General features: G+C 37.9%; 1 protein-coding gene and 1 long non-coding RNA gene across 2 annotated transcripts; both read left to right on the top strand.

The window, feature by feature from the left end:
- The first annotated feature begins 1163 nt into the window (after positions 1–1163).
- Positions 1164–2891, top strand: LOC149772028 (uncharacterized). Its single transcript, XR_016418031.1, has 3 exons — positions 1164–1349; positions 1926–2045; positions 2541–2891. It is a non-coding gene; the product is annotated as an uncharacterized LOC149772028 (long non-coding RNA).
- Positions 2892–9300: 6409 nt separating this feature from the next.
- Positions 9301–12988, top strand: LOC149772027 (uncharacterized). Its single transcript, XM_089947983.1, has 2 exons — positions 9301–9808; positions 12594–12988. The coding sequence occupies exons 1-2, from the start codon at positions 9301–9303 to the stop codon at positions 12986–12988; spliced, it is 903 nt and encodes a 300-aa protein (XP_089804109.1).
- The last annotated feature ends 5829 nt before the right edge of the window (positions 12989–18817 follow it).

The following is an 18817-nucleotide window of genomic DNA, read 5'->3' as shown; positions in this document are numbered from 1 at the left end:
TTTACCAGACTTATCGAATAACTTCCTATAAATTTCACCATCTTAAGTTTCGTAATATGACAAATTAGGGGATATTCTTATGTGTAAGTGGTTTGTATTTTCGTGATTCGCGAGACAAAGCAAGATGAAGCGAGAAAAATCAAGCAATTATGAGGTAACAATTCCGTGAATGTCGTTTAAAGGAAAGCGATTTACGGTTTAACGCCTTCGCGTTGAAGAACCTCTCAAAGGACGTAGAATATTGTCTTCTTACATATCAAAATAAGTGACAGACACATCGGTCTTAAGCTAGTTTCTCGCAAGTGTTCTGACCATTTAGTTGGTTGCTGTTAGATCCCTTGTATTTGGCACATTCAAATTGAAATATACTAAAAACGCATTAATAATTAAGCTATGCGAAATCACGAGAAGGGCAAGGACAAATTAATCACTGAAGATAAAAGATAAAAGCAAATACAAACAATCCGTCGTTGTCGCCCGATTCATGAACTTCTAACCGATTGTTAACCCTCTGTTGCTTGGCTGCTTTCGTCAGGTCCATATATATTGCGCAAAAGGTTCCTTTTCTTCCATACCGTGTTTGGCAACTTTCTGTCAGCGATTCAGCAAAGAAAAGAAAATAATGTTGACATATGTGGTTATCATCAGTCTTTTCGGACTTTGCATTGCTTTCACTGACATACCGACGTCTGAAACATACACAGATGCTGATGTTAACAACCCTTTGGTACTAGAACAAGCAAATTTCTTTTTCAAACCTTTCACAGGACTTTTGACAAGACCTTGTAGAGGTTCTGTTTTGGTCAAAGTTACAAAAGCAAGACACAGGGTGAGTTAGCATTTCTTTATACTCGTATTTAATAACACAACATAATTTCTCATATCATTTATATTTATAGAAATACATATATATATATATATATATATATATATATATATATATATATATATATAGAGAGAGAGAGAGAGAGAGAGAGAGAGAGAGAGAGAGAGAGAGAGAGAGAGAAAGATATATTCTACCAAAGTCAATGTATCTAATTCTATGGTCTATACTATCCAAGTAATGAAAGCGGAGATCAGTGGTCATCCAGATGCATCATCCAGTTGACATATATATATATAATGAAAACGTTGGCAATCATGAACTATGGAACATACGTACTCTGTGTCAATCAAACATAGGTCACAGTTATGATTATTACGTTATGGTGTCATTAGGGTTTAGTTCAGGATGAATATTAACGATCCCAGTGTTAGGAATATAAATTTTCTTTACTTTGCAGCTTAGATTCAATCCTCCATTTAGCGGCGTACAATACGAGCTAGAAATGACTATTCGAACAGCCGAGGTAAGTAATTTCTCGCTAAATAGCAATTGAATGTTTCGTCTTTAAATGCAGAATGTAACTGATCCTAAACGTGTATGTCTAATTTCTATAACAGAAGGGTTTAGGCGCACACTTCTATCAGTACTGGCAAATCGTGCAAACGTTTTGCATACTTCTTTATCGGTGTTAGCTTTGATATTGTGGGAATATTTTAAAACTTAGTGTTCACTATTCTTTCATTAGGCTCTCGTATATATGACAGGTGAATAAATGATCTACTCCTGCTAAATATAAATACACAAAGGTGTAAATCGTCATCGTTATGAAGATAAATACTGTGGGAAATAACTTCCATGAACCTTGTTTTTGCAAAGAATGATGCACACTGAAGATTGATGGAATAAAATTAATACTTAAATTGGTAAGACCGTCCGGGTATCAAGCACAGCAACAAAATTAATCTTGTTTAATTTTTATAAACCGTTATCATCAATCTCCTCCTACTCCTCCTTCTCCTCCGCATTATCTTCTTCTTAATGTTATTATGATTATTATAATTGTTATTATTATTATTATTATTATTATTATTACTACTAGGGTCAAGAAAAGACATGTACAGCTTCGATGTTTGCGCTTCCGAAACTAAACTCTGGCAACAAGGGAGGTAGTATAAAGTGTGACTGTATCGACAACACAGTAATATAGACGATTATAAAGGTAAATAACATATATCATTTGTCTTAAACAGCAAAGACAGAGTAAATATAAATTCCGAGGGCAACTACAAGTAGACGTCTTAATGCTAAACACCTGACAATATATATTGATATATCTTAATCAACGACGAATCTTTGAGAAAACGTCTGAAATACAGTAGTATATCTAGACGATTATTAACTTGCATGTCATTTATGTATAGGGTTCGAGTTCCATTCGTGTCAAAAATTAATATGGTGTCTTGCGTGAAACTGGATTTATTCAATACCAGTTAAATACATATTTGTCCTATTAACAATGTACATTAAAATGTGGCATGAAATCTCTAAATTATAGCAGGGTATCTTGTGCTTATATATATCATAGCACGTAGAAAAGAATATCAGTAAAAGAAAATAATTTTCATGAAGTATTTGTTTCTAGCAATATATTAGAGAAAATAGCGTATACTGCTTTTCCATTTTAAATTGCATTTTGACATATTTTGTTTTGCAGGAAGAAGAGTTTTAGAGATGCAGAAACTATATCCTTCCTTTCCTATTTGAATATCATACATATACGGATATTGCAAATACAACAAATCTACGTCCTACCTGCTTTCTTGTAGAACGAATTGGAAAATAGCACGCTTGCTGGGTACAAACCTAATTTTCACAGTCGTTTTACAATCTTTTTAAATGTACTGATATGATCAAAAGCCTTCCATTTTAAAAACATAATGTATACACTTTTCTCTCAAACTGTCATACTGGATATTTCTAGTAGCTGTCAGCAGCATGATTTTGCACATATACCGTACAAAATGCATAACAGGGTTCTCTATATTATGCGAGTAAGTTTATAGAAATACATTAGAATTAACCCTTTTGGACGATATTGACTTGTTTAACAAATATTTGTACATTTAGATAATTGATAAATTACATCAACGTTGCAATAAAGAGTGGTATCATACTTATGATACAGACATCAGTAAAGTGCGTCACATCAATATACATATATATTCTTAATCTCATTATTCTCAACAATATCACACCAATCAGACGCATTTCTGTGCATTACATTCCCACAAGTGTACACAAATATTCAAATATCCATATTATTTAAGTTTACACACTGCAACCATTTCTAAAGTCACAATTCAATTCAACAGTTGCAAAATCTAAAATATCACATGAATAAATACACAAGTTTACCATGAAGTAACTAAATAGCGAATTACAATATTAATCCTGACGAGCGAGCAATCTACATAATCATAGATCATTTCTCAAGTACGCATGTAAATTAAACAATACACAGGTAATACTACGTACTAACGATTCTAGTAAGCACATATGCATACTGCACATAATTACAATTACAATGCCGTAACATTCTACAACAATCGAGCAAATAAATGACCTTTACGAAGATGACATTTCGAAATTCGTCGGCTTCTACTTAGATCAAATCCTCACGAAGGATGTCCACGTGTTTCATGTACTTGGTTTTGTCGTGAATCATCTGAAAGTAGCGGGAAGGTTCTGTCAAATACTCCGTCTTGGGTAAACACGGTTGTTGTGCCATTTTACCCCACAAGCAATTTAACATCACTTTGGCAAACGATCCCTGCCTTCGTTTTTCTCGATGTGGTATAAAGTGATGCCTTCATGCTCCCAGTATTTCTCTTTGAATTTCTGTTGATCTTCGGGAGCGTGACACCAAGAAGGATAGCCACTGGCCTCTTGCTTCAGTTTCAAAAAGGCATCCACGTAGTCTGCGAAAATGCCTTTCTGACTTGGGTCACCCTTATGGTATTGTTGTGTCTTGGGAAAGTGACAAATTTCGTACACTTCTAACAGTTGGTATCCCATGTCCAGTGCTTTGAACAATTCCACGCTGACCCACGTCCCCGTCAAGGCGCGTTCTTCCTTGCTGTGCTGACAAGGCTGGTCTTGGTTATACGTTTCGGTGCAAGTAAGGCACACAGTAAACATCAGTTTTCCTTGACAATGGTGAGATAACACGGGATGGTACAAGTCCGTGGGAGGCAAGACTTTACACTTGATCAAACCTTCGTATTGACGAATGTGATCCAAGTCAATATGTTTCGTCAGCAATCGCGGATGCCCTGCAGGAAAGCGTCAATATTTGCACACGTAGGGATACAGCGAACACACGTCCAAATATTTAATTTCTTTTCCTTTCTCTTCGTCAGCGTGGTACAGCAAACAGGTGGCATTGGTCCTTCCTCCGTGATCGTACTCGTGTTCTCACATTTCCACCACTTGGTATCCTTGCTGTTCTAACTTCAAGCGTCGCTGACAAGTGTCCTGGTATAAGTCTTCCTAGGTTCGATGTAAAAACTGATTTTTAGTGCCACAATCAGGATGACAGACGGGACATCCGTGAAATAAGCAATCGTTAAACTCGTACACGATCTTGGTTTTTTTTAAGTCCCAGCCATCGACCGAATACGTTCTTATGGTCTTTCCGTCCCTTCCGGTGCGGGCATGCTGAATCCATTTGTCTTCCTTGTCGCACAAGTAATGTAACCAGCGTAGGGCTTTGACCGAGTATTGAGGTTTGACATAGTTGGTCGTTTGAGGACTGATGACAGCCACGATGTTTCCAGGCATGAATCGTTCTTGGTAGATTAAGGAACACTCTTTGGCAATGGTGCAAGCTTCTTTCAAAGGATCGACCCCTCCGTGTTCCATGAACAGTTCTCGAAATTTTCCACAGCAATGCCGTAAAATGTCCACGTCGGAACGACAATACTTTAGCATTTCTTGCTGAAAGTCAAAAGGGTCCGAGGCGTGAGCCTCGTACCAAGCGTAGAAAGCTTCTCGTTGTTCGGTGCGCATGTTGTCGGGGTCGTAATAGTGAGCCTCAGGCAAATGGGGTAGAACGGCATGTTGATTGGCATCTGTATTGAAAAAGAGTGTAAAGTACCCTTTAGCCATTTCTGTCATTCCAAACGTTTTAGGCATTCGACTCGAAGGCATGGCCAAGTAACTAATCGAATCGTTAAACTGTACTTGTCCCATTTGCATGAAAATGTTTTTGGCTCCGTTCAAAGTGACTTTAGGACGCTCGGTACCTTGTTCCGTGTAGTATCTGAGAAGAAACTGTCCATCGTATTAGGAGAAACTGTGAGCCATCACCGTGGCATGACGATGGCAATCGCCGTAACGTTCGATGTCCTCTTGGCTCCATGTCTTGTCGATGGGGTGTAAGACCCATCGGGCAAAATCGGTTAGCGTGTTCGGTCCTCGAAAGATTTTTTCACGTCCTCCAGGAATCTTGTTGCAGTGAGGGCAATAACTGAAGATAGGTTCTTGAGTGCACTTCTCACACGCTCAGTGAGCCACGCAGAAATTAGGAATGTGAATGCCGGTTTCTTGCATGCATTCGAAATCGAAAAAGATGAAATTGCTTTTATCCTTCTTCTTGTGACCATCATCTTTCTATTGTTGGGGTTAGTATTTTTGCATGTATCATTGGTGTTCCAAGTCCACGATTTGGTGACAAATGTGACATTTGTTCTTTCCTCGACATATGTGTGCCTTGGTAGTATTGGTACATATGCCTTGTAAACACGTAGGACACAATCTCAGGAGTTGACAAGTACATTTCTGCTGTGAACCATGTGTCTTCAGATGTTGTTGGTAACAGGCAGGGCTGACAAACGTGCGCAGAAAAGCAGGACAATGTACTCGTTCGTGTCCTTCGTCCTGACAGGGTTGAGAGGCCAACCATCCTGAGCAATTCGATCCACAATGTTTGTGTTGCTCTTGATTGTTGTAATCATATTCACATTTCTCACAGTAATAACCGTACCCCAAGAATTAAGTGATATGGTAATGGTATCGAAATGGTGATCGTGATGATAGAGATGAATGTATTTTCCGTCCTTAAAGTCCTGGCCTCGAAACAACAGAGGTCCGCGCACTACTTGAGGGTACACTTTTAAGGTGTAGCGTCGAGCTAGGGCATCTTGAAATGCCGCAGCGTGTGTCTTTGTACAGGCCAGATTGTTGTAACAGGAGTTCTGCTTCATTTCGTTGTTTGGCTCGGTTCGATTTTCGAATGTTCTCCCAGGCTCTGTTCCATTCTGCCGTGTCGTAATGTCGGCATAGGTTCGTCCCACAACGATAGCCTTGGCTAAACACATCTGGTCTTGCGAATTGTGAATTTGGACGAGGCTACGCTTAATGCTGCGAAGGCCGTTTACCAATAAGGCCTTTTTGTTGCCTGTCCCTTGAGGAAGAGAGACGTGGGTCATGGACAGTGTCGCTTTTCCATCGGTGATGTTAAACTGGTCATTGGATTGTTGCACGTGTTGAATCTTGTCCATGACTTAGGAAGGAGTCAATTCTGCGGGACTGCTAAACTCGATCCAAACAGGGGATTTCAAACCGTCGCGTTCTATGGAAAGTCTCAAGCGATCGTCTTCTTTGGGTTGACATTGTCGCTTCAGTGTGTTGAGCGAAGAATCCCACACCTCGGTGATGAACCCTCCTGCTTTCTCCAAAGGTGCGTAGGACTTGAAATCTGTAAACTTCACCGTGCATTTGTAAGCCGTGGTTCTAAACTTTCTAGAGGGACTCTTTTCCGTCTCTCGAATGTGATAGTAATTTTCAGGGTTGATTGGTGAACTTTGGCTAGGTATAGAATCGCTGGGTGTGGATTCTGGTTCACTAATGTCCTCTTCAAAATCACTGGCATGAATTTGTGCCAAGACTTCAGCAATGGTACGTGGGGATAGATCACGTTTCTGCCTCTTACTTTCTTCTCCTTTCTTCACGAATGAATTAGATCGTTTCATCTTGACTGCAACAAGTCAAATGACTAAAGTTTAAACACCATGGGTCACTTTATATCCATGGCAGACCAGCGTATATAAAGGGTGTGTGTCTTGTCCTTCCACTATTCCTTTCACTCGCAAACTGAGCAGAACGAGGGACGAGATTACACAGATCGAACTTTTCATCAGAGCTTCTCGAGGGGTCATCAGAAATTTTTCTTTAGAGCAGCCGAGGGACTACTCACGCTCCTTTCGAGGTAAAAGTCAAGATACTTACTATATCTGTCAGAAGAAAGGGCATTGGTCTACAGAGTGTCCAAACCGTCAAAAAAAAAAAACCAGGGGATAGAAGAGACAAAAGTCAAGATACCTGTTATCATTGTCAAGAGAAAGGACATTGGTCTCCAGATTGCCCTAAGAAAATACAGGAGCAAGAAGAAGAAGAGGTGAGTTATGGGGAGGAAGAAGAGGAAGAAAGAAGACAGGTAAAGAAACAGAAACAGTAGAAAAAAAGAAGAAGGGAAGAAAGAGAGGATGAAGAGCAGGAAAAAGCTGTGAAAGTGAAGACATTAAAAAGAGAGAGAATGAAGACAGTCAATAAAATGTAAGTGTCTCTTGATTTTAGAATAAAAATCTACACTCACGCACTCACACATTCACACGTACTATAAGGGTAAAAAGGTTTTTTTGAGTTTTAATTGATGTTGGCCATTGAAATATTATCACTTTTCCAGGGAAATGGGTGGCCCTGAAAAGGACCTTTGGGTATTTGTGGGGTTAAACAACAAACTTAGGAAGCAATCAACTTTAACTGTCTTAAGCCTTTGCCACGGCCAGGGCCTACTTCTGGACTGCGTAATGTCGATGATGATTTGGTAGAAATCACTAAGGGTAGTATGGTAGGTGTTGTCACAGGATTGGGTTGTTTAGCTCGGGAAGGTCTTTTTCTCTTCGGTCGTAATAAAGAAGTCCGATACATTTGTTTCAGACATCTTAACTCCGCTAAAATGTCTAACAGTATCGTGACCGTTTGACTTTCACCCTCTTGTTTCTTTACTGCTTCTTCTTGTTGTTTCTTTCTTACCTCTTCTTCTTGCTGCTATAGGAGAAAAGCTTGTTCTGCTTCTTTTTGCTGTTGTATACCTTTCTCCAGTTCTTCTTTCTGTCTCTGTTTAAAATTCTCCACGTGTGGTAAAGAAAGAGAAGGTGGCGAATGTACTGGTTCTGGATCAAATTCTTGCGAAAAAAAAATCCACAAAATCCCAATTTACCTATTCTGGAAGTAAGTCCGGGTTCTCTTGGGTAGTCTCCACGACCGGTGCACCCCAATTCATCGTCTTCTGAGTTTGCGCCATGTTTATGCTATGTCGCATGGATTGACTGCCCACAAACGCTAGCGACTCTATATAAGGAATGTGACGTCACGGACTGTTCTCTTCCGATTGGACGAATGGTGACTGAATTTTGTAACGCGTGTTTGGATTGGTCAACCAACTCAATCCGTTTCGATCCTTCCTTTCCCTATAAATAATGGCAGTTCGCTACATTCCTTCACCTGTTCTCGTCACCGAGATGTGGACCGACGTGGAATCCTCTACTCTCGTCTCTTCAATGATGTTTAGAACGGACTTACCCATGTACATCCGATTCTCGTGGACTATTGTCAAGATGACGGATACATGTGTGTGGAAAAGAAGAATCTACGTAGAAAGACAAGGTTGTTTAAAGAGGGTTTTGATTTACGGTCCAGAAGTGAGACAGAATTTAAGGAAAAGAAGGAGACCTATGCGGTGCCCTCTTGGTTAACAGTATGGTATGTTAACATAAAACCCAAAGGCCCTTTTCAGGGCCAATCCTATGCCTCGAAAAGACATTCACTTTCATGCCTCAATTTAAAAAATAAAAAAATAAAATAAAATAAATGTGTATTGTCTGTGTTCTCTCCCTGGCCCATGTTCCATTTCCATTGTTCTTCTATAGTCCCATCCATGTTAAAATTCCCCATGTTAAATTCCCATTGTCTCTATCTAGTCCCATCCCACCATGTTAAATTTCTCTTGTCCCTACGGTATCAGACATATTTTCCAATGTTAAAATTTGTATAGTCCTTACGGTACAACACCCCTATTTTATCATTAACGTCCCTAGTCCCTACGGTATTTTTATATACTACTTATGTCCTGTATGATTTTTTGCGTTTAATTTTCAAGCGCATTAAACATTTGATTAGACGTGTATTCCACAACAAAACCCCTTTCAAGACTATTAAAATGTTAGTGTCATAGGAGAACTGCGCTTTCACCTGGCAGAGTTTGAGGTGGGTCTAGTGAGGCCTCTCACGTCATGTTTGATACAGATGACAATCCTATCATGATAAGTGCCAGTTGCGTGACACGGTTGCTTTGTGTACCTCCTAATATAACAACAATCGCACATCTCATCCCAATCTATTCAGGCACTTTCATGGATATGACGGAAATAACGCTCATTCATTGTTTCGTCATTTATTGTTATTTTATCAAACCAAATGCAGCAGAACCAAGCAAATATGTTCAAAGTGAGGAAATTGCAATTTTAATAAAGAGGATAAATGTGATGGAAACAAAGATAACATATATCGAAAGACTCGCAACTGAAGGCAGACAACGTGAGAAAGCGATGCTAGAACGAATAGAATATCTAGAAAAGGCACGGAGGCAGTGTCAGACACTAACCAATAAAATGGAGACACATCAGGAGGCGAGGCAAGGTGAAATCAATCGGCGATATAAAGAAATTCATAGGTCAAAAGAAGCGGATAGAAAACTTCAAGTAGCAATATCGGACGCATCCAGGGATGAGAATAAAGATCGTGCAGGTCCGGACAAGGAAATAATTGCCACTACTAATCTGACGATGAACGAGACAAATGTCCTTGACATTAGTGGGGAAATGAAGCCGTCCTTTGTGCATCATAAACGAGCCGACGGTGGTAAGATGTTCAATAAATATAGGCACGAAACCAGAATCACGCACACGTGTTCTTATGAATGTACATACAAAACCTCAGAGAATATCTGTGGTAAGCGAAAGAAAGTACGATCTGCATGGAAGTTAATTCCAGTCACACCACATTCCCCTCAAAGTACACCCCAAAATCTAATTATATTAAATAAACATGCGATTCCTATATCTGCAAGATATATTTGTATTGGAGTGCAGTACATAAAACGACTTAGATATAGCTATTAATTTCTGCCGATTATACTAAAACGGTTTTGAAAGATGTTTGTCTTGCGAACAATTAAAAGCTTTTTTTTATCTCTATCATTAGGGTCCCCGAGTGGACTAGTTGTCTAAAGCGCTCTACGTTACTAATCACTGCCATCTCACCTCTGTCTGCGTGTGTTCCAGTCTAGGATTCGGCCAATGTGGGTATGTGAGAAAGCTTGCCAGTAGCTTCTCGTGGGTCGGTGGTTCTTCCCGTGGTTTTCCAGGATTCTTCCTCCACCATTAATACTGGCCGCCATGTATAGCCTATCGTGTGCTGAAAAATGGCGTTAAACCCCACAACAACAAAAACAACATCTGTATGATTACCACTCATTAATGCTTATGTATGCTTCAGTTTTGACATGTTAGCCCATAACTTCCAAACGTGTGATATGGCAGTCAATTCTAAAATATCTATTTTTAAAGGCATGTCTTACCTTCGATTACATGAAAATAATTGTTGAAAGAGAGGTGTCATGATTTTCAAGCAAGGTATTCATTAAATTACTTTAACTTGATGTATTTAAGATATATCAAAGGTATTTATGGAGAAAGATAACCCATAAGAGAGCGTCTAATTTGGGTAAAAACCCTCTTACAGGAAATGTACTAGTTCAAATAACCTTCTCTTTGTAATTGTTCTTTCATTGTAATAGGTATGAAACCTTGCACCAATGCCAAAATGACTCCATTTGTTTTAACACGATTGCTTCTTTTGGAATGAAATTTCTACACATATCTTGCTTGGACTTCATTTAGTGTTGGCAGTGTTTATAAAGGAAGTGTTTCAAGCTGAGTCTTGGCATTGTACCAGTGACTAGCAAAACAAAGCGGACGCTTTGTCCTTTTGCATGGAATAAGATGTACATACATATATATATATAATTGTCTATTTCTATAAATGCATACATACGCATATGCAGTAATATATAATTACATGCACAGCTTAACTTCAGAGGTTGAGTATTAGCAAAGCAAAACCGTATCGAGGGTCTGCATAGGTGACAGAAGTGATTGATTTAATTACAACAATAGCTGAAATATAAAACAATGGATCATACAAGTGGTTTCGGAACAATAGGTGAAATAGACAAAATATTTTGATAGTAGCTTGGCCAATTTAACTGGGAGTGGTATTTTGACCTAATTTAGTTCTTCAATCAGAGGGTATTGGAACAAATGTAGGAACGGCCATGACCTTTCCGCATAGATCCTCTGGTGTATGCCTTATCTTTGTTTAAAAGAACAAAACTAAACCGTAGAGCAATGACTGATGACATCATTTCAAGGCTTATTTGAAGACAAATATTTTATATATTAGTTGTTGTTGATTTTTCAATGGGTTTTGGCCCCGTTTTTAGTACATGCTAGCTAGATATGAAGCGCAGCATACCTGATGGATGAAGAACCTGGGGGAACACTGGGAAGGACCATCGACCATCGGAAAACTACTGGAAAACGTTATACATTACGGCGTTAGCCGAGCCGATAGTCAAGCCGAGGCGGACATGGATGAGATGGCAGTGATCTGAAACGTCGACCGCCTTAGACAACACTGCCAATTCGTGGTCCGTCTAATATGATAGGAATATGGCATACCATATACAAGATTGTACTTGCCCGATCCTTTCAGATGTGATTTATGAAAAAATCTACTAATGGTGGAGCAAACGTTTGAAATATGGATCAGATGCCATGCATTTCATTTTAAATGAAGACAACTATAGCTTTTTGACACACAACGAGACATACTGACTGTGTTCTATAAAACTGCAGTGTGTGGTAGTGAAATCATACTGCAATGCTTTCAGAAGCCTCGAAAATTAAGATTTTGCTTTACATCAATACATTATATTTTTATCTACAAATGTTTTTTCAGCTGTTTAGTCTAGAGAATAAAGCGGCCATGTAATCAAAATGATATGACCACCCACCCCCAATAAACAACAACAAACACATATGTTTTGTTATAATAAATCTCAAAACGTACATGTTTGGGAAAATACGTTTCTTTTGTTTCTCTGAAAACCTAGAAGACATATTTACATGTCGAATATAAATATATTTCAGCTCATCGTTCAAGAATAAACGCATAGCAATTCCCGGTACTCTTATTCGTAATAACTTATGAATGATCGCTTCCTTTCCTGCATGTGTGTGTGTGTGTGTGTGTGGTTTTGAAATAGAATATACGATTTGTTCCGTGTGTCTTGTTTATGGACGTGATTGATCAGCTTTCTTTTGGTCATTTTTCCTTTCTCTTGGTTGCATGCACTCGTATTGTACATATTATATCTGCTCCAGAGCACACGACGTTTCATAGACAGATGTAACCGATCTCTTCCATTTTCATCAACAGGCCCAGGATCCCAATATTTAAATACATACAAAAAGATACGTTTGGTGGGAAGATGGAAAAGCTATAAGACGATAATGAATATAAATTAGTATGATGTCATTGTAATATTGTTTATTTTAACAGAGTTCACTTAATTGCATTGCAGCGCCAGTTGCTTTCTCAGCCTACCTCTCCCGTTACAAAACTCATCTTGGAATCGACCAGATGATAATATATGATGGTGTGCTGAAAGCCTATAACCCATCAAATGGTATATTTCTTTGTCCACTGGATGGTCTCTACTTACTTTCGTTTTTCACTGGAACTGTCAACAACCACAAGACGTGGGTTAAACTAGTGGTCGATAATCAAGTTATAAGTAATGCAGTTAGCGAAGGAACCCATTATGAAATCGACGATCAAGGAGGAAATGTTGCCATTTATCGCTTAAAAGCTGGTCAGCATGTTTGGACAGCAATACATAATAGGGAAAATGCTGAACTTAATAGCTTGTCTACATTTCGCCATGTTACTTTCTTCCGCGTACGACTCAGTGGATAGTAACGTTGCAAAATAAAGCCTGGTCACATCATACAAGTACAGAAGAATAAATAAATACATACAATTCTTGAGATGATAGTCTTTCAAGTTCAGTTAAACACAAATGATTATATTATAATGCATATTGCATATATCTTCATGCAGATCCAAGAACCAAGAACGTAGAAGCCAATCGAAAAATCAGGGTATAAATTAAAACTTTTTTCGGGAATGTTTGACATAAACGACCCCCAATTTATATTCTAAACGTTGCGAATGTTGAGAACAAAGTAGATTATTTGCTTGGACTTAACAGTCTTATAACTTAGCACTACTCTATGTCTGTGTCTGTCTCTCTCTCTCTCTCTCTCTCTCTCTTTCTGTATCTATCTGTCTCTCTCAGTATCTCTCTCTCTCTGTCTATTTATCTGTCTATCTGTCTCTGTGTCTCTCTGTCTGTCTCTGTCTCTGTCTCTCTATCTGTCTCTCTCTCACTCATTCTATGTTTCTCTCTCTCTCCGTTTCTCTGTCTCTCTCTCTTTATCTCTGTCTGTATGTTTCTCTCTCTCTCTCATCTTTATCCTTTGGTCGGTTTGACTTAACTTCTTCCAGTATTCATAAATCTAAAGATCAGAGACATCATTGAATGACAAAATCGAAAATACGTTCGTCTTTCCGTGGATTGTCGCCCCTATCTGGCTAAGGTGGTCCAGAGAGAGAATAAGAGAGAGAGAGAGAGAGAGAGAGAGAGAGAGAGAGAGAGAGAGAGATGGGATAAGGCCATTTGATATTTACGTATTCAATTATTATTGAACGTTATTATAGGTTTAAGAAGCAACAACAACAACAAAGCATTAAAATACATCAAAGTATGTGTTACGCGTAATAATCAAATTTACCGTTTAATGTTCGCACTTTATTCATTATATAAACACTATAGATAAATCCTAAGGAAAGTGTGCACATACCGTTACTACAACTATATTCTTGCAGGTTACTTGGTGTATGTTCAGTTTCAAGGTTTTCGCCCATCCCAATTTTTTTCTCTCACTCCAGATTTCTGCGTATTTTGTCGCTTATGCATGAGAGGGGAGGGGACGGAAAATAGAAAGGATTGCGATGAAATTGTGTACCATGATACATTTCTTTAAAGGACGGGGATTATAAAAAGATTTAGCATTATTTTCATTCGTCACACATGATTAATGAGTGGAAATTCATCATTGATCATTAAGCCTAGAAACGACAGACCGCAAATTTTTAATAAATAGGTATTATACGCCATGGGTTGAAAACAATTTGATATCCCAATAATATTGCTTTATACCGACACCTTAAATGCCGTGTGATATTAAATGTATCTGGTGTATATCTTGCATGGATTTATAAACATGCGATTCACTGCGTCTAAAAAATATTTAGGTTCGGACTTCAAAGGCGGCATAGACGTATTTAGAATATTGATGTGCCATACGGCAATACCGATTTAATATATGTATCAAACGCCTAATCAACATTTAATAGTTGGTGTGTGTGTGTGTAATACAATAAGGGTATTATACTGTTTTTCATTTTGTGTTATAATATCACATTCATATAATATATATAGTGTATCAACTCAGATGTCATAAAATATAAATACACTTGCAGTGAACCAGGTTGAACGTAATTAATTTGTAAAAAGGAATTTGTAAATCACCTTACCAAAGGAAACAAAGATGACCCTATAGTAGGTGTAATCATGCTGCAGAAAAAGCCTTTGGAATTTGTCAGAAACAGATTCGTTTTCAATACATTATCGACAGTAATCAAATAATACTGGAATTAGTCACACACACACAGTTGGAAACAATATCCAGAGTAATCAAATAATTATATAGGAATATGTCCCACACAGACTCTGGTTCCATAACAGTATATATAACATGCTACGGAATTTTTCACACGCACACACACAAAAACACAGACACACAGAGCTTCCTATATGATATCCACCGCAATCATAACATCCTATAGGCATGTAGCATGATGTCTCACCCAGTCACATTATCCTGACACCAGGTCGACCAGTCCTAACAATAACATCTTAATACTGAGCGCCAAGCGAGGCAGCTGTTAGTACCATTTTTGTAAGTCTTTGGTGTAACTAGGCCGGGAATCGAACCCACGACCTGCAGCATCCGAGGCGGACGCTCTAACCATTAAGCCACCGGAGCGGTAAGAATTTGTATGCGGTTTGGATATTTTGAGCTTTTAGTTTCACTCGGATTTTTGTTCAGGTTATACAAGGGCCAGCATCATACCAGCTCATTTCTGGCTGGCATTGGGTCCTCCATCTGAACACATTCTGGTTCAATTGGCCGTTTATGTATTTAATTACAGCTGCGTTAAAAGGCTGCGAATGTACATAATTTACATAAGACCATCTCTTCCTGAATGTAAATCCTAAAACTATTTGACTTCTAAGTAGGAACGAAAATTTTTATTTAGTTTTTGAACGTGTGTCGCATGGCTTATGCGGCAGGCATACATTATTGATATAATCCTTAGTTATATATGCGCAATATTTTGGGGTTTAGGCTCTTTCCATAAACCTTTGGTTTTGATATCCAACGACGATACAACCGAACTTACACAGTTACCTATAAACAAAGTAATATCGAGTGCATATGTTATGCTTTCTGCCTGTCTGTTCACAGTGTATAGAGATAAGCCCATTTATTTATAAGCAATCAATGTTGGTGGCGGTAGTAGTGTACTGTCTATTTTGTCTCGGAATCTCTCGGCAAATTAATTAAGTTTTCTCAGCTTTCGTCGCTGCTTGTGTTAAAAATACTTTGTCCGCTTAATCACTGTGCTAGTAATCCCAATTATAGCGATTGGTACTGCGAGAGTTCTAGAAAAGTGTTTGACATTTGTTCCCAAACTCACTGTCTCTCCATCTCAATATTTCTTTCTTTCTTTCGCTATATCTCTATATCTATTTATCTATCTATCTGTGTGTGTATATATATATATATATATATATATATATATATATATATATATATATATATATATATATATACATAATAATAATAATAATAATAATAATAACAATAATCTATTTATAAATCCTGCGTAATCTGCACAGTAATACCTTAAAATCTTTACCCGTGTACAAAATTAGCTGTGCCGCATCTTCTTTTAATATAGTCATTAAATTTGCAGTTATAAATAAACATTGCACATAATATTGATACAATCATGAACCAAGAGTTACCAAAATATAAGTATACATAATACCATCACAAAGGAAAGTGAAACAGACAATGATGCTATCTGTGTCTGGATTTGTGTCTTCCATGTATCGTAAAGTATTTAGAAATATATTGAAGTAGCAGATAGTGTGTACGCTGGATTGCGCGGAAGTGCGACCGTGGGAAGATTGGTCTGGGGGTTATGAGTATTATGGCTTTTTAGAGTTCATAAGTCATTTATTGTATGTTTCTTTATTGTTCGCGAACACATCCCAGGGCAATGAAATCATGTTAAATATTTAATTTAACATGTTAGCTGGAACGCGTAATAGTCTCTGTAATGCACTTAACTATCCTCTTTGCTGCAAAGTATGATTTATGGGAAAATGTTCACTAAAGATAAACAAAGAGTGCTCTGTAACAATTTTCTCCAATGCGAAAAGAAAGAAAAAACAAATGTCTTCACTCTTATGGAATACGTTTATTTATTATGGAATTTGTGACTTGTAAACCAATTCTCGGTTTTAAAAGCTTTTGTCATACGCAACATTACTGAACAGGAGAAGTATAGGGTCGATAATACACTTGTACCATCTGATGATAATTGATAAGCGTCCCTTTCCTAGTGTGCATAATACCTTGACAATGTATTTAGTGTCGAGTCTGTAAAACTTTGTATCTATCTTTGGTATCGCACATTTTAACTTTATTTTCTTAATTTTTAGCGTATTCGATTCTGTTTTGAGATTTGATGCAATCGATAGTGATCTTATTTGACAGACAGGTTCGGATCTTAACTCAAAAATCTTGCAAATTGTCAAGGCGTTTAAGAAAGTTACGCGCATCCAAACACAGTATGGTTAAAAATCAAACCGCAAGCGGGGTAACTATCCTTTCTAAACATTAACGAAGCTCGGCGAATAATCATAGATAGAAGAGCTCTGAGGGAATGCAAAGAAAGACCTTGAAAATATTAAGAAACTGCTCAGCTTACTGAGCTTATATATTTTCGCGCTCTTCCAATAGAACGTTGCATTGAATTAGTCAAGTCCGGTAGGCAAAAGTTGTGTCTGAACTTATACTTTGAGATTTGCGCTAGTAGTATGATTATTACAAATATATACGTCTATTGTGTATACATTATCATAATTAGGGAAGAATAAGCGAGAGAAACGAATAAACGTTTAACCCATCAATTCGGTCACTTTCCATGAAAATCGTGCGAAATTGGATACCAAGATGACTTTGTAAGCAGTGTGCCTCTAATGCATTTGAGAAAGAAACATTTTTCATCACTTCTATGTAACCCAGGTTGGCGCATGTTTAGTATATGATCTGTAAACTCGTTCTCGGCTTCGAAAGCTTATACATAAGTAAAATTGCTTGAAAGGGGAATAATAATGTCGATATTATACATACGTTGACGAAGGATATTGATTTGCTTCCCTTTTCCGTATTTATTTAATTGTGCATAATACACCGACACTACATTTGTAAATGTCTGTATTGAACTATGACATCGCGCAACTTTTTATCTTTGTATTGTCAGACTGTAACGTCTTCGGTATAATACTCTTTGTTTCGCCTTTGGGATCTAATCGATGGTGTCTTAGTTGAAGAGACAGGTTCCGGTTTTAGCTGAATAACTTGTAAACTGTCATGGTAGTTAAGACATCTACATGCATCGTTACAAGGTGTGGTTGAAAAACAAATCGCGAGAGCCCAATGTTTTCCTTTCCAAACACTTCTGGAACACACTGTATAACAATGAAACAACTAGCACAAATTAAGGCTAGGGTTATTAACATGCTTGTTCTCTTTGTGTAAGGCGCACTTGATAGTGAAATGTTCCTATGTAAACATTCCTCTAACTCTGAAAACATCCGATATATTTGTGTAATCGATGATAGTCGCGGGCTGTGCATGCATATCAGTAATCAGCCGAGCCAGTGTTATAATATAAAGGCTATTTACATTTGTCTTATGGCCCTGCTTTTCACTTTCGAGCTTCATTCTGGAAAATTAATTAACATGGCTTACTGATAGCCTATTCTAACAGTATTTTATGGTATGTAATGCAGATGTCAAGTTAGTGCAACGAAGACATGTTGATATGATTGGTCCCATGTACCTTTCCCTTTGAATCTTATGCAAAATCGGATGTCCTAGATGTCCCTAACGAACAGAGTAATCAGGTAGGACTCCGGTCCAAGATGTCCTTAACGAACCGTGTAATCGGCTAGGACTCCGGTCTCTTGCTAAATAAAGTATAAATAACATTCAATCTCTAAAAACATTAATAAATAAATAACTTAAAGAGGCAATATCTAAAAACTTATAAATAACATAACGTAGGAAGCACACCCTAAACACTTCGACTAGTAATACCATAATAACCTTGAACATCTCTCTTCATACATGATTTCTACTAACAGCCTCTATAAACAGCAAAGAACACGCCCCCTTTTTAGAACATTTTGGAAAAAAATAAAAAAATAAAAAATTCAAAAATTAAAACGCAAGAAACACCAGGAAAATGCAACAAGAAACCAGCGATGTGAAGCAACCAGGACCGTTCCCGAGCTCTCCTTCCCACTAATGCCAGCCAATC

This window comes from Sinohyriopsis cumingii, unplaced genomic scaffold (genome assembly GCF_028554795.1).
Source record: "Sinohyriopsis cumingii isolate HCF-2022 unplaced genomic scaffold, ASM2855479v2 utg001527l, whole genome shotgun sequence".
Lineage (NCBI taxonomy): Eukaryota > Metazoa > Mollusca > Bivalvia > Unionida > Unionidae > Sinohyriopsis > Sinohyriopsis cumingii.
The sequence above is the reverse complement of the archived record's forward strand: the minus strand, read 5'-3'. Positions and strand labels throughout refer to the sequence as shown.